This window comes from Drosophila innubila, chromosome X (genome assembly GCF_004354385.1).
Source record: "Drosophila innubila isolate TH190305 chromosome X, UK_Dinn_1.0, whole genome shotgun sequence".
Classification (NCBI taxonomy): domain Eukaryota; kingdom Metazoa; phylum Arthropoda; class Insecta; order Diptera; family Drosophilidae; genus Drosophila; species Drosophila innubila.
This window is the reverse complement of record NC_047626.1, coordinates 8,599,538-8,610,579: the sequence shown is the minus strand read 5'-3', so window position 1 is coordinate 8,610,579 and position 11,042 is coordinate 8,599,538. Positions and strand designations below refer to the sequence as shown.

The following is an 11,042-nucleotide window of genomic DNA, read 5'->3' as shown; positions in this document are numbered from 1 at the left end:
ACTTGGCAAACTGGATGGATCTACGCAAACTGAAATTGTCATTTTGGTATTTAAGTCGTCAAGCTGATGATTTTTCCAACGGATTTAACGGGATGAAGAAGCTAGAAGAGCTGATATTTACTGAGTCAGATTATAATGAGAAATTCATGATGTTTGTGTTTTCTTTGCCCAATCTTCAAACACTAGTTGTATCATCCGACGAAGAAAGTCATGAATTTTTGCACGGCGTAGTTAAGATGCGAGCTAATGACATCGACAAAATAACGTTTGAGTCATTTGACTTTAACGATTTTCCCTTGGACTTCCTAAAAAAAATGGTCAACTTACGTCAATTGACTTTAATGGGTCATGAGAGTACATTACTGGACGAGGAGTTACAAGAACTGATTTCGGCATTCCCGCTATTGGAAAGACTTGATATTTTCGACTATCAAATTTGGTGTTCTGAGATCGGGCTTTGGAATACTGTCGCCTGTTGTTCATCCCTGAAATACTTAAACATATCGAACATGATAAAAGACGAAAGCTTTTTTTCCTCAAACAGTCGATCCATGGAAAATGCTTTAAATAAGCGATCTACACCTTTAACCTTATATTATAAAAACTCTTGCAGATTGGAGCGTTTTGTTCTATTATGTTTCAAACATCAAAATTTAAACGTCTCGTTTGAACCTCTAAAACCCAAATATGATATTTGTAGTGAATCCGGTTTAGTATTTAACTTTCTTCCTTTGGCAATGTCAATAAATGACGAATAAAAATGCCTTAATAATGTAATTTAAAGCTATTAGAAAATAATGAATTTGTAAAATAAAAATATTTTTCATAAATATCGCAATGTAAGTCATTTTTTTTTTTTCTTAAAATATTCGCACCAAAACACTAAAAAATAAAATAAATATATCAATATTGTTGTGTCTGACCACCACTGCATCCAGATCTGTTTTTTTTTTTTGTATCAGTTGTTAAAATACTTAAGAGTTTTAATAATTAAAGCAAATCATTTAAATCATAAATTTTTTGTGTGTTTTGGGTGCACTGATGCTTAGCATTTCTATTTAAATATTAGCCCTTTTCTTAATTTAGCTTTTTTGAAATTCTGATTTTTTTAACGGTTAATTTGTGGCAACAGTGATGGTCACCCTAATAGATAAGCCATGTATCGGAAACTGATAAGCATTTATCGATGCATACGCCTATTGAAATTGTACTTGCCATCGCTAGCTGTCACATTTGACAATTAGTTCGTTTTATTTCGGCTTTATTTTTATATTGTTTTCATTTTGTACTGCACAAATGTACAATAAAAGCAAATGCGAAAGTGGAGCAAGAAATAGTAGCTTTTGTGCATTTACAATTGGCAAGAGCAACAATAGCGCAAGGGCGCTGTAAATAGCAGTCAACCAAACTGCACAAAACCCATTTCCAACCCTCAACGTGTGCGCATAAGGTTATCAAACAGAACATAACAGAAGAGAACTCTTAATTAGTAACTGCTCTAACCGCAGATATACATATATTTAAAAGCACATACTAGATGTTTAAGTTTGTGCTGCACGACGCCATTGGCTATGTGCGCAACAATGTGCGTGAGTTCAGTCTCAATGCGCTCCGATTGCTTCCTCAGTTGCCACAATTGAGTCCCTACGATGTAAGTATCGCACCTCAAAGTATCGATTAATGGCAGTTGCAAGTGAAATGTTGTTCATGTTGTTGTTGTTATTGTTGTTAAATGTGCAGGTGAATTTGGCGTTAAGGGAAAATGAATTTATATACAATTTCCCGCTGGACGGCATCATACACAGCTATGAAACGAATCAACTTGGCTCGAATTCACCCTGCGAGGATTCCCGCACTGAGGCCAGTCTCCTGTTTCGCAATGGATTCATCTGCGGCATCTTTGATGGACATGGCGGTGCTGCCTGTGGTCAGGTGGTGTCCAAGCGTTTGCTGCGCTACATTTCGGCGGGCACACTGCCCCGTCAGGTGCTGCGGGAGCAACTGAAACAGGGCTGCACCAGCCAATCCTTCCTCAAGTGCCACAACGATAATGTGGATTTCGTTAGCGAAATACGACCCATTTATGAGAACAGCTTTCAGCAGTACATCAAGCGATTGAGCGACGAGCCGCAGCGAGATGTGGCCAGTGAGTTGCAGCAAGCATTTCAGCAGCTGGACGAGGATTTGGCCCTGGAGGCCCTGGCTACCAACGATGTGCGCACCATGAGTGTGGCATTATCAGGTAAGATGACATTATGTAATAAGTTGATGGCACCTGTCAAAAATATCGATGATCCTGCGATTGCATTATTTTCGAACCTTTCTGGCAACGCCACAATTGAACTATACATTATGTTGGCTGCGCCTGTTCAAACAAACGCAATCGAGAAACTATCGAAGATCAAATGTTCAAATGTTTGAAATTTGATTTCTTGACTTTCTTGTAGGTGCCGTGGCATGTCTGGTGCATTTGGAGGGTCTGCAGCTGCATGTGGCCAGCACTGGAGATTGTGGCGCCGTGTTGGGTGTGCTGGATCCTCAGACAAATCAATGGCATCCCAAGAAACTAAACATTGAGCACAATGCGGATAATATGCAGGAAGTTGATCGCATTTTGGGTGAACATCCGCACGAGGAGCGGGAAACGATAATAAGAAATGGACGCCTACTTAGCCAGTTGGCACCGTTGCGCGCCTTTGGCGACTATCGCTACAAATGGCCCGTGGATACGATGCAACAGAAGGTGGTGCCCATGTTCGGGGAGCATGTGATGCCGCCAAATTATTATACACCGCCGTACCTGACCGCACGCCCCGATGTCCAACAGCATGAGCTGGGCGCCAACGATAAGTTTCTAGTCATTGCCAGCGATGGACTCTGGGATTTCCTAACGCCCAGCGAGGTTGTCAGCCTCGTCGGCGAGCACTTGAACTCCAAAAAGATGCTGGAGCCAATGCGTCTGCCACACGGCGATATTAAGCTCAAGGAAATCTCCGAGCAGCTCGCCGAACGCAAGTAAGTTAGCTCATAATTTCTATACAATAATACTGGTGATCGCATATAAGTGTAAGGTTACGGTCCACTATAAACAGAGTATATAATATTATTTATTTGGGACTACATTTTATATTCAATCTTTAATGTATATGTGCTGATCAATGTCTAATCCTTTGCAGAGCTGGACTCAATAGGAAGCCCATTGATACGAATGCTGCAACACATTTGATACGCCATGCGCTGGGCGCCACAGAATATGGCATTGAGCACTCAAAGATCTCGTACTATTTGTCGTTGCCACAGGATGTGGTGCGTTTATATCGTGACGACATCACCATTACCGTCATCTACTTCAACTCGGAGCACATTGCCAAGCTAAAGCATGAAAATCAGACGCAAGCACAAACACAGACGCAGCCTCAACCCGCTGCGTGATCATTGATATAGAAATTTTCGGAAATAAGCTTGGCAAAGGATTCAAATTTTAGTACCTTGCTTCCTCGGATCATATAAATAATGATTAATCTATGTATTTATTGGCCAAGCGCCTATTCTAATCTCTAGTCTAAGTTGTTTCGTTTAAGTTTTGTTTATACATTTTTACGAATCGCCCGATCCCATCCAATTGTTGTTGTTGTTTCCGCATTGTTGCCGTCTATCTATCCTTAAGCCAGGACGAAAGCCGCTCGCAGGCTAAATGCTAAAAATAAATATGCAAATCGATCAACTAATTACATTATAAATATTATTTTTAGACGCCAAGCTATTAAAATTTGTGGGAAAAACTCAATGTTTAGCAAATTAAAAATCAACGATTGGTTAATAAACAGAACAGATAGTTGAGACAAAGATTTAATAAACAAATACAAAACATTTGAAGTTGCAATCAAAAAAATGTATTTTTGCTGAGATCTACAATTTATTTTCGTGTAGTTTTCATGTCATTGTTCCACTGTTAATATCTTCCACTGTTAACTACTCATCTGTTAATAGTTTACATTTTTATAGAAGTGACAGAGAAAGCGCTAACGAACGAGAGAGTGGGAAAGAAATATGTTTAATTTATTTATCGTCATTTTCTGCATTCCCTTTTAAAATGCAAAAATTATTGATACGATTAATTAGTCTCTATGTCTCTCTCTCTCTCGCTCTCTCACCATCTGTTAACTTTCTGAAAAAGCTTAAAAAAAAGCCATACAAATATAAATACAAAGAATATGTTTACATTGATGATTTTCGAGAAATTGATTAGTTTATTTTACAATTATATTCATTACACAGAGAGTGAGGAGCAGGGCGGGGCGGGGTGCAACATTTCTTGATTTGTTTATACACAGGGTATACGCATAGGGTATACACATACACTACATACTATGCAAGCTAAAAACGAACAATTAAATTAAATTAAATATAGAAAAAGAAAAAAGTTTGTAGGCAGGGAAATATGGAACTGTTTTACAAATCTAAATAATTATATTAGTTTCTGTTTTTTTTTTCTTAAGAAAAAAAAATAATAGAGTAATAACCACAAAGATGTTGCACATTTTTTGCCGTTTTTCAACATATTTTTTTTTACAATAATCCCTTTTTTTGAAATCGCAGCAAATATACATGCTTAAGCTACAAAGTTTCTGCACTTTTTCTTTACATTATTGAACGTTTACTTTTTTTTTTAAATTGAACAAGTTGAACGTAAAAACGTGTAAACAATTCGTAATAAATGTCAAAAGAAAAATGTGCATAATAGACACAAAATTTAGGCACATTTTCGTAATTTTTTAAATATTTTTTTTTTAAGAAATATTACGATTTGTTGAAAAAATTTTAAAAAAAAGTGATAAAAAGCTGTTGCACATTTTTAATGTTTTTCTAAATGTTTGTTTACATTATTAAGGATTTTTTTTCGAAATTCAAATTGAAAAATTGAGTGTAAAAAATGGCAAAAACAAAAAATGTCCATACATTCCGTGGGTGAAAAGAGGTGTTAGGAGAGAGGGAAAAATGGGGGGAGGGGGGATTAGTTGACTATTCCTTGGCATCCATTTCGGCGGCAACTTCCTGCCGACTGACACAATTCAAAAACTCCATTTGAATATGCGTAATTTGCGTTTTGCTAAAGTATTGCATTTTCTTCTTGAGGAAATCAAAAAACAGATCAAGTTCATCGCGTTTGATAGGCGAATGTTGCTGCTGTTGTTGTTGCTGTTGTTGCTGCTGCTGTTGCTGCTCATCATCTTTGATCAAAGTGCTGCTGGAGGCAATGCTGATGGAGGAGCCGGAGGCGGGGGATGTGGAATTATTGCCCAGATAATTGGAAGTAGCTCCAACTCCCGCTTGGGTCAGATTACAACTTAAAGCTGGCAATTGCAAAATGGTAGCCGGTGTGCTGAAATTGGAAGTTTGTGTTGCAGTTGCTCCAGTTGTTGTTCCTGTGCCCATTTCTGTTCCTAGTGCCGTTCCTATGCCCACGCTAACTGGCAATGTGGTGCTCACGGCATTTAAAGAAACCGCTGGCGTGCTGGATATGGTGACACTTGTGCTCGTTGCCTCTGTCACATCCACAAGTGCCAATTGTTGTGTTGTTGTCGTCGTTGTTGTTGTTGTCTCTTTCGCCGCCGCTGCCGCTGCCGCTGTTGTTGTCACCAGCGTGAGATTCTTGAGCTTTGTGTCGGCGGTGATGACAGTGCCGACGCCGCCAGCAGCGCCGGAGAGGACGCTATTGGTGGCACTGCTCACGGTGGCTGTGGCAAAATGATGTCGCAATTGATGTGGCATTGTTAAGGTTGTTGTGCGTGTTGACGTTGCCATTGCCGTCTCTTGTTGTTGGTGTTGCTGTTGCTGATCCGTTTCTTGATCCTGCTCCGTTTCCATATCCTCTATGCAAAAATCATCCGCATCAATGTAATGGAATCCCTTGCTGTCAGTCACATCCGAGCTACCATCGACGACGCCCATTTCACAGTGTTGTCCGGTTGCCTCCTCGTAGAGGCAAACCTCCTCGTAGTCCACCTCGGCAGCGGTGGCGCCATCCTCGTCCAGTTCATGCTTAACAATATCCACCACCTGGCCATGATGATCCACATCATCATCGAGCTCATCATCCACAACACCATCATCATCATCATCGTCATCATCATCATCGTGTGTGATTTGTGACAATTCAATGCTGGAAATGCTGCCATCATGTTGATGATGATGATGTGGATGATGTGTGTGATGTGGATGTGGATGATGCTGATGATGATGATGCTGATGATGGCCATGATGATGATGATCATCTGCCACACTCTCCTCGTAGGCGGTTAATATAAATGTTTCAGCCTCATCGCTAACCAATGTGATTTGTGAGCTACCATGATGATGTGCCGATGATAAACCTGTCGTTGTTCCATCCGAATGCACATCCTCATCAATTAGCTGATCATGATCGTGATCATGCTCATGATCGTGATCATGGTCATGCTCGTGCTCATCATCATCGTCATCATCCGGCTGTTTCTTGATCTGCAACATGGCAGCCAATGCATTGCGATGTGCCTTCAACTTTGGCTGATAGACTTTGGATAGGAAATCCAAGGGTTTCGCATAACGCCACTTGGACAGACGTCCCTCGATGCATTTGGGAGAACGACGGCGATATTGATGGTACGTATCTCGCAGATTCTTCCACTTGCGTCTCACCTCCTGAACGCTGTATTTATCTTAAATTGAAATTGAAATTTAAATTAGTTATTTATTATGTTACATTATGAATTCAAATAAAAATATGTAATAATATATTTATACTTTTATTGTTTTTTTTTATAAGGGAATTATTGAAATTTTAATTAAAATGGGTTTTTATTATTTGACATCAAACTTTTGTATGAAAAACTTTTTTGTTTTTTGAGATATCGCAACTAAACTTGCAGATTATGTATTTGGTTTTGTCTTAAACATTATCAACAAGTTTGGTTCAAATCGGACTATTATAATAGCTAGAAACGATCTTTTAAAAATCAATCTTTATTTATTGTATTTACAATTGTATTTTACATCGCAAATGAATTTGTCACAAATCGATCTACTATAACATATAGCTGCCATAGGAAGAATCTCTCACAAATAAACCTTTAATATGGAAAACTTTATGTTTATTAAGATATCTTAATCAAACTCACACATTTTGGGTATTCTATTGTGGTACACAATCTGACAAAATTTACTGTAGATCGGTGGACTATATCATATATAGATTTTATAGAAACATTTGATCAAAAATTTATATTAGGTATGAAAAACTTTGCTGTTCCCTGAGATATCTCAACCAAACTGTCAGTTTGTTTTAACAAAAGTCAAACCACTATGAAATACAGTGCGCTGAAAGAGTATTAAATGTTCGGCGTGCCGAATATTCGAAGAATTGTACTCACTGCCCATTTGCTGCGAGACTTCCTGCCAGCCGCTGAGTATATCCGGACGTCGCCTTTGATTCGGCTGCAGTTTGTAGTTGTACAGTGCTGGATTTTGTCGCACCAGGTTGATAAGTGTGATAATATCGTCGGTGGGCGCATTGTCCTTGTGATAACGTTTACGCTCCGACATTGTGTGTGTGTGTTTAGTTGTTAGTGTGCGTATGCGTGTGTGCTTCAATTGTTGCTCCTGCTCTTTTGTTATTGTTTATGGGCCAACACAGACGTATAGACGTTGCGACAGACAACAACGAGGGTTGCAATTATGATTATTATTAAACACTGCCAGGGCAGGCGATCGGTCGGTCGGGGCGACAGCGCAGTTGGTGTCAGTGACAGTTTCTTGCCTCTGCCACTGCCACTGCCTATGCGTGTGTGTGTGTGTGTGCGTGTGTGAGTAGGCCAGCCAAATTGCACACAATTAATAAGAAATGCACACACTGTGTTCTCTAATAAATGTATGAACGCCACGAATTATCCATATTCAATTACGCAGAAAACAATTTGGACTACAAAATTTTTGGCTATAGACCAATGTTGCCGTACCGTGTTTGTGTATGCTCACTCGCTAATGGCGTTGCCACATGTGCGACCTATATGTGTGGCGGAATTTTATAGCACTATAATTCGCTAATCGATTGGGCTTAAATATATTCGATATTTTCTTTAGATTCAAACAAAATGAATGTAAATATTGCAGTTTTAGGTCTGTTATTTATATAAAATGTGTTATTATTTTATAGCGAGACTACCAATATGCTTAATTCAATATTATATAAAGTATCGAAGATTGCCATTCGATAATGCAAAATTTAAATGATTCATACATTCAATTCGTACTCTACTCTAATTTAAGAATGCTTGCTACAATTATTTATTAACTAGCTTAAATTGCTTTTAATAATATATAACATGCATATTTATTATACACTGCTGGCATGCATTGACTATCGATAGTGCAATCGATACTTCTCATTTTGTTTTGCTTTTGTGGTTGCAAGTTGCAAATTTTGCAGCCAGACAACGAACGGATTTTACTGATGAATTAAAATTGAAATTAGTTGAGTTAAAATGAGCACGCCCACAAAAACAAATGGCACTGGCCTGGAGGATGTGAATATACCCGGTCAAGCGTTTCTACGCGAAGCATTAACTTCCTGCACCGATCCGTTAAAAGCGATTGAAAGTTTTCAGGTGAGTTTTCTGATTGTTTAGCGAATTTGTTGTCAATAATCATAAATATATAATGCTGTTAGGTGGAGAATGGCGTGCTGTTGCCATCGTTGCGTCCAATGCTGCCGCTGTTGGATTTGCATGGCGTGCGGCGTCTCGATTTTCATACATCGCTGATGGAGGAATTGCGGGACAAGTTAATAGCGCACATTAACGATCTTGGGCAGAAGGAGCCGCGGGAACGGGACAAAATGTTAAAGGAGCTGCTGGTCAAGAGTTTTCCCGTGGTGCGCGTTAAATCGCTGCGTCCTGTGGTAATGGCCATACTGCGTAATACACAGCATATTGATGATAAATATTTGAGGATTCTAGTGAGAGATCGTGAACTATATGCGGACACAGATACAGAGGTGAAGCGTCAAATTTGGCGGGATAATCAATCACTGTTTGGGGATGAAGTGTCGCCACTGTTGTCACAATACATACGCGAAAAGGAGCACATACTCTTCGATCATACGAATCTACAGAATCTGTTCTTTCAACCCACGCCCAAGGTGCGACGTCAGGGTGAAGTCGTTCAAAAGTTGGCCAACATGATTGGCAGCAGTGTCAAGTTGTATGACATGGTTTTACAATTTCTGCGCACACTATTCCTGCGCACCCGCAACGTTCATTATTGTACACTCCGTGCGGAACTCCTGATGGCATTGCATGATCTCGAGGTGCAGGAGATTATCTCGATAGATCCGTGTCACAAGTTCACCTGGTGTCTGGACGCGTGCATACGTGAGAAGAATGTGGATATTAAGCGATCACGTGAACTGCAGGGATTTCTGGATAACATTAAGCGTGGACAGGAGCAGGTTTTGGGTGATCTCTCAATGACACTCTGTGATCCGTATGCCATTAATTTTCTGGCCACATCAGCCATTAAGATACTACAGCATTTGATCAACAACGAAGGCATGCCGCGAGAGAATCAAATCCTAATCCTATTGCTGCGCATGTTGGCATTGGGTTTGAGTGCCTGGCTCATGATCGACTCGCAGGACTTTAAGGAGCCCAAACTGGATGGCCAGGTGGTGACCAAGTTTCTGCCCGCTCTCATGTCCCTCATGGTGGACGATCAATGTCGCAGTTTGCATGCCAAGTTGCCCAACGATGAACGTGAATCGGCATTGACCACCATTGAGCATTCCGGACCAGCTCCCGATGCTGTGGAGGCTTATATACAGGAGAGCGCCGTCTCTAGCATATTGGCCATGTATTATACCCTACACTCGGCAAGGATCAAGGATCGCATGGGCTTGCTGCGTGTGTTGGCCATTTTGTCCGGCTGCAAAGATGATCGCGCCTATGAGGATCCATTTTTGCACTCACTGATCGCATTGCTTATACCCATGTGTGATGAATTTGCCACGGAAGATTTCTGCACCACGCTCTTTGATGAGTTCATCTTTGCCGGACTGCAGCGGGAGAATGTCACCTGTCGTCACATGTTGAAGTTGCTGTGGTATATCCATCATAAGCTACCGCCTGGTCGACTGGGCAGCCTCATGAAGGCCATGCAACCGACGGCGGCACACAATGAACACATCCACAAGCTCTATGAATCCCTGCAAGAACGCATCGGCAGTGTTCCTCCCTCCACCATCACCATCGCTTCCACCGCTTCCGCATCCTCCAGCGTTGACATTTCTACTCATGTGGAGACGCCAGCGACGCCTTCGCTTCCTGGTGCTTCTCCTGCTTCGGCCTCAGCTTCTCCTGCCTCCGGCACTGAATTCGATTCCCCTCTCAAGGGTTTGCCCGTTCCCCCGCCCCACTTTACCACGCCCACTCCATAGAACTACACAAATCCTTCGTCTTCATCCTCGCTTTAGATTTCTATTAAGATCTTCACCAAAGTCTAATCGAAGCATTACCAAAAATATTAATTTTTTAATGTTTCAAGTCACTACAAAAAATATGAACATTATTCTCCGTTTTTCGTAAATTTTTATACCCTGAGCCCATTGAAAATGGGCAAAAAAGGGTATAATGTGTTTTCCATTGTTGAAAATTTAATTTTTTGTAATATATATTTTTCATTAATGAGAAAATTAAAAAAAAAACTACGGAGAAAAAAGTACATGCATTTTGTAGTGGAAAGAGTTTATAAGTGTCTATATAAGAATATATCTATCAACATACATACAGTTTTTTTCATTTTTTAAAATTTAAGTTTAATAAGGGAAAAAACTGTTAGTGGAAAAAGACTATAAGTGTCTATATAAGGCTATAACTATAGTAACATATGTATATCCAGTAAAAAATGCATTTTTTTTAAATATTTAAATTTCCTTCATTTCACTTTTTTATACATTATTTAAGAGAGCATTTGTGCTAAATTTATTAATATTTATGAAAAAAAAATTTACA

The 11,042-nt window shown here is 39.9% G+C and overlaps 3 protein-coding genes across 3 annotated transcripts; 2 read left to right on the top strand and 1 right to left on the bottom strand.

Moving 5' to 3' along the window:
• The first annotated feature begins 1,229 nt into the window (after positions 1–1,229).
• LOC117793601 (pyruvate dehydrogenase [acetyl-transferring]-phosphatase 1, mitochondrial) lies at positions 1,230–3,728 on the top strand. The gene is made up of 4 exons (XM_034633965.1): positions 1,230–1,651; positions 1,741–2,242; positions 2,448–3,015; positions 3,177–3,728. Exons 1-4 carry the CDS (start codon positions 1,538–1,540, stop codon positions 3,430–3,432), a joined length of 1,440 nt encoding a protein of 479 aa, XP_034489856.1. The 5' UTR covers positions 1,230–1,537; the 3' UTR covers positions 3,433–3,728.
• Positions 3,729–4,903: 1,175 nt separating this feature from the next.
• Positions 4,904–7,985, bottom strand: LOC117783356 (protein disconnected). Its single transcript, XM_034620737.1, has 2 exons — positions 7,410–7,985; positions 4,904–6,698 (listed from the first exon to the last, which is right to left on the bottom strand). Exons 1-2 carry the CDS (start codon positions 7,579–7,581, stop codon positions 5,023–5,025), a joined length of 1,848 nt encoding a protein of 615 aa, XP_034476628.1. The 5' UTR covers positions 7,582–7,985; the 3' UTR covers positions 4,904–5,022.
• A 406-nt stretch (positions 7,986–8,391) lies between these two features.
• LOC117783367 (negative elongation factor B) lies at positions 8,392–10,582 on the top strand. The gene is made up of 2 exons (XM_034620749.1): positions 8,392–8,642; positions 8,705–10,582. Exons 1-2 carry the CDS (start codon positions 8,520–8,522, stop codon positions 10,466–10,468), a joined length of 1,887 nt encoding a protein of 628 aa, XP_034476640.1. The 5' UTR covers positions 8,392–8,519; the 3' UTR covers positions 10,469–10,582.
• Positions 10,583–11,042: the final 460 nt, after the last annotated feature.

Bases quoted from the DNA above. Each gene is read 5' to 3' on its own strand.
- LOC117793601 (XM_034633965.1), top strand. From the start codon at position 1,538: ATGTTTAAGTTTGTGCTGCACGACGCCATTGGCTATGTGCGCAACAAT. The intron at 1,652-1,740 runs GTAAGTATCGCA...TTAAATGTGCAG, and splicing joins CACAATTGAGTCCCTACGAT to GTGAATTTGGCGTTAAGGGA. The intron at 2,243-2,447 runs GTAAGATGACAT...ACTTTCTTGTAG, and splicing joins CATGAGTGTGGCATTATCAG to GTGCCGTGGCATGTCTGGTG.
- LOC117783356 (XM_034620737.1), bottom strand. From the start codon at position 7,581: ATGTCGGAGCGTAAACGTTATCACAAGGACAATGCGCCCACCGACGAT. The intron at 6,699-7,409 runs GTGAGTACAATT...TTTCAATTTAAG, and splicing joins AGTCTCGCAGCAAATGGGCA to ATAAATACAGCGTTCAGGAG.
- LOC117783367 (XM_034620749.1), top strand. From the start codon at position 8,520: ATGAGCACGCCCACAAAAACAAATGGCACTGGCCTGGAGGATGTGAAT. The intron at 8,643-8,704 runs GTGAGTTTTCTG...TAATGCTGTTAG, and splicing joins AAGCGATTGAAAGTTTTCAG to GTGGAGAATGGCGTGCTGTT.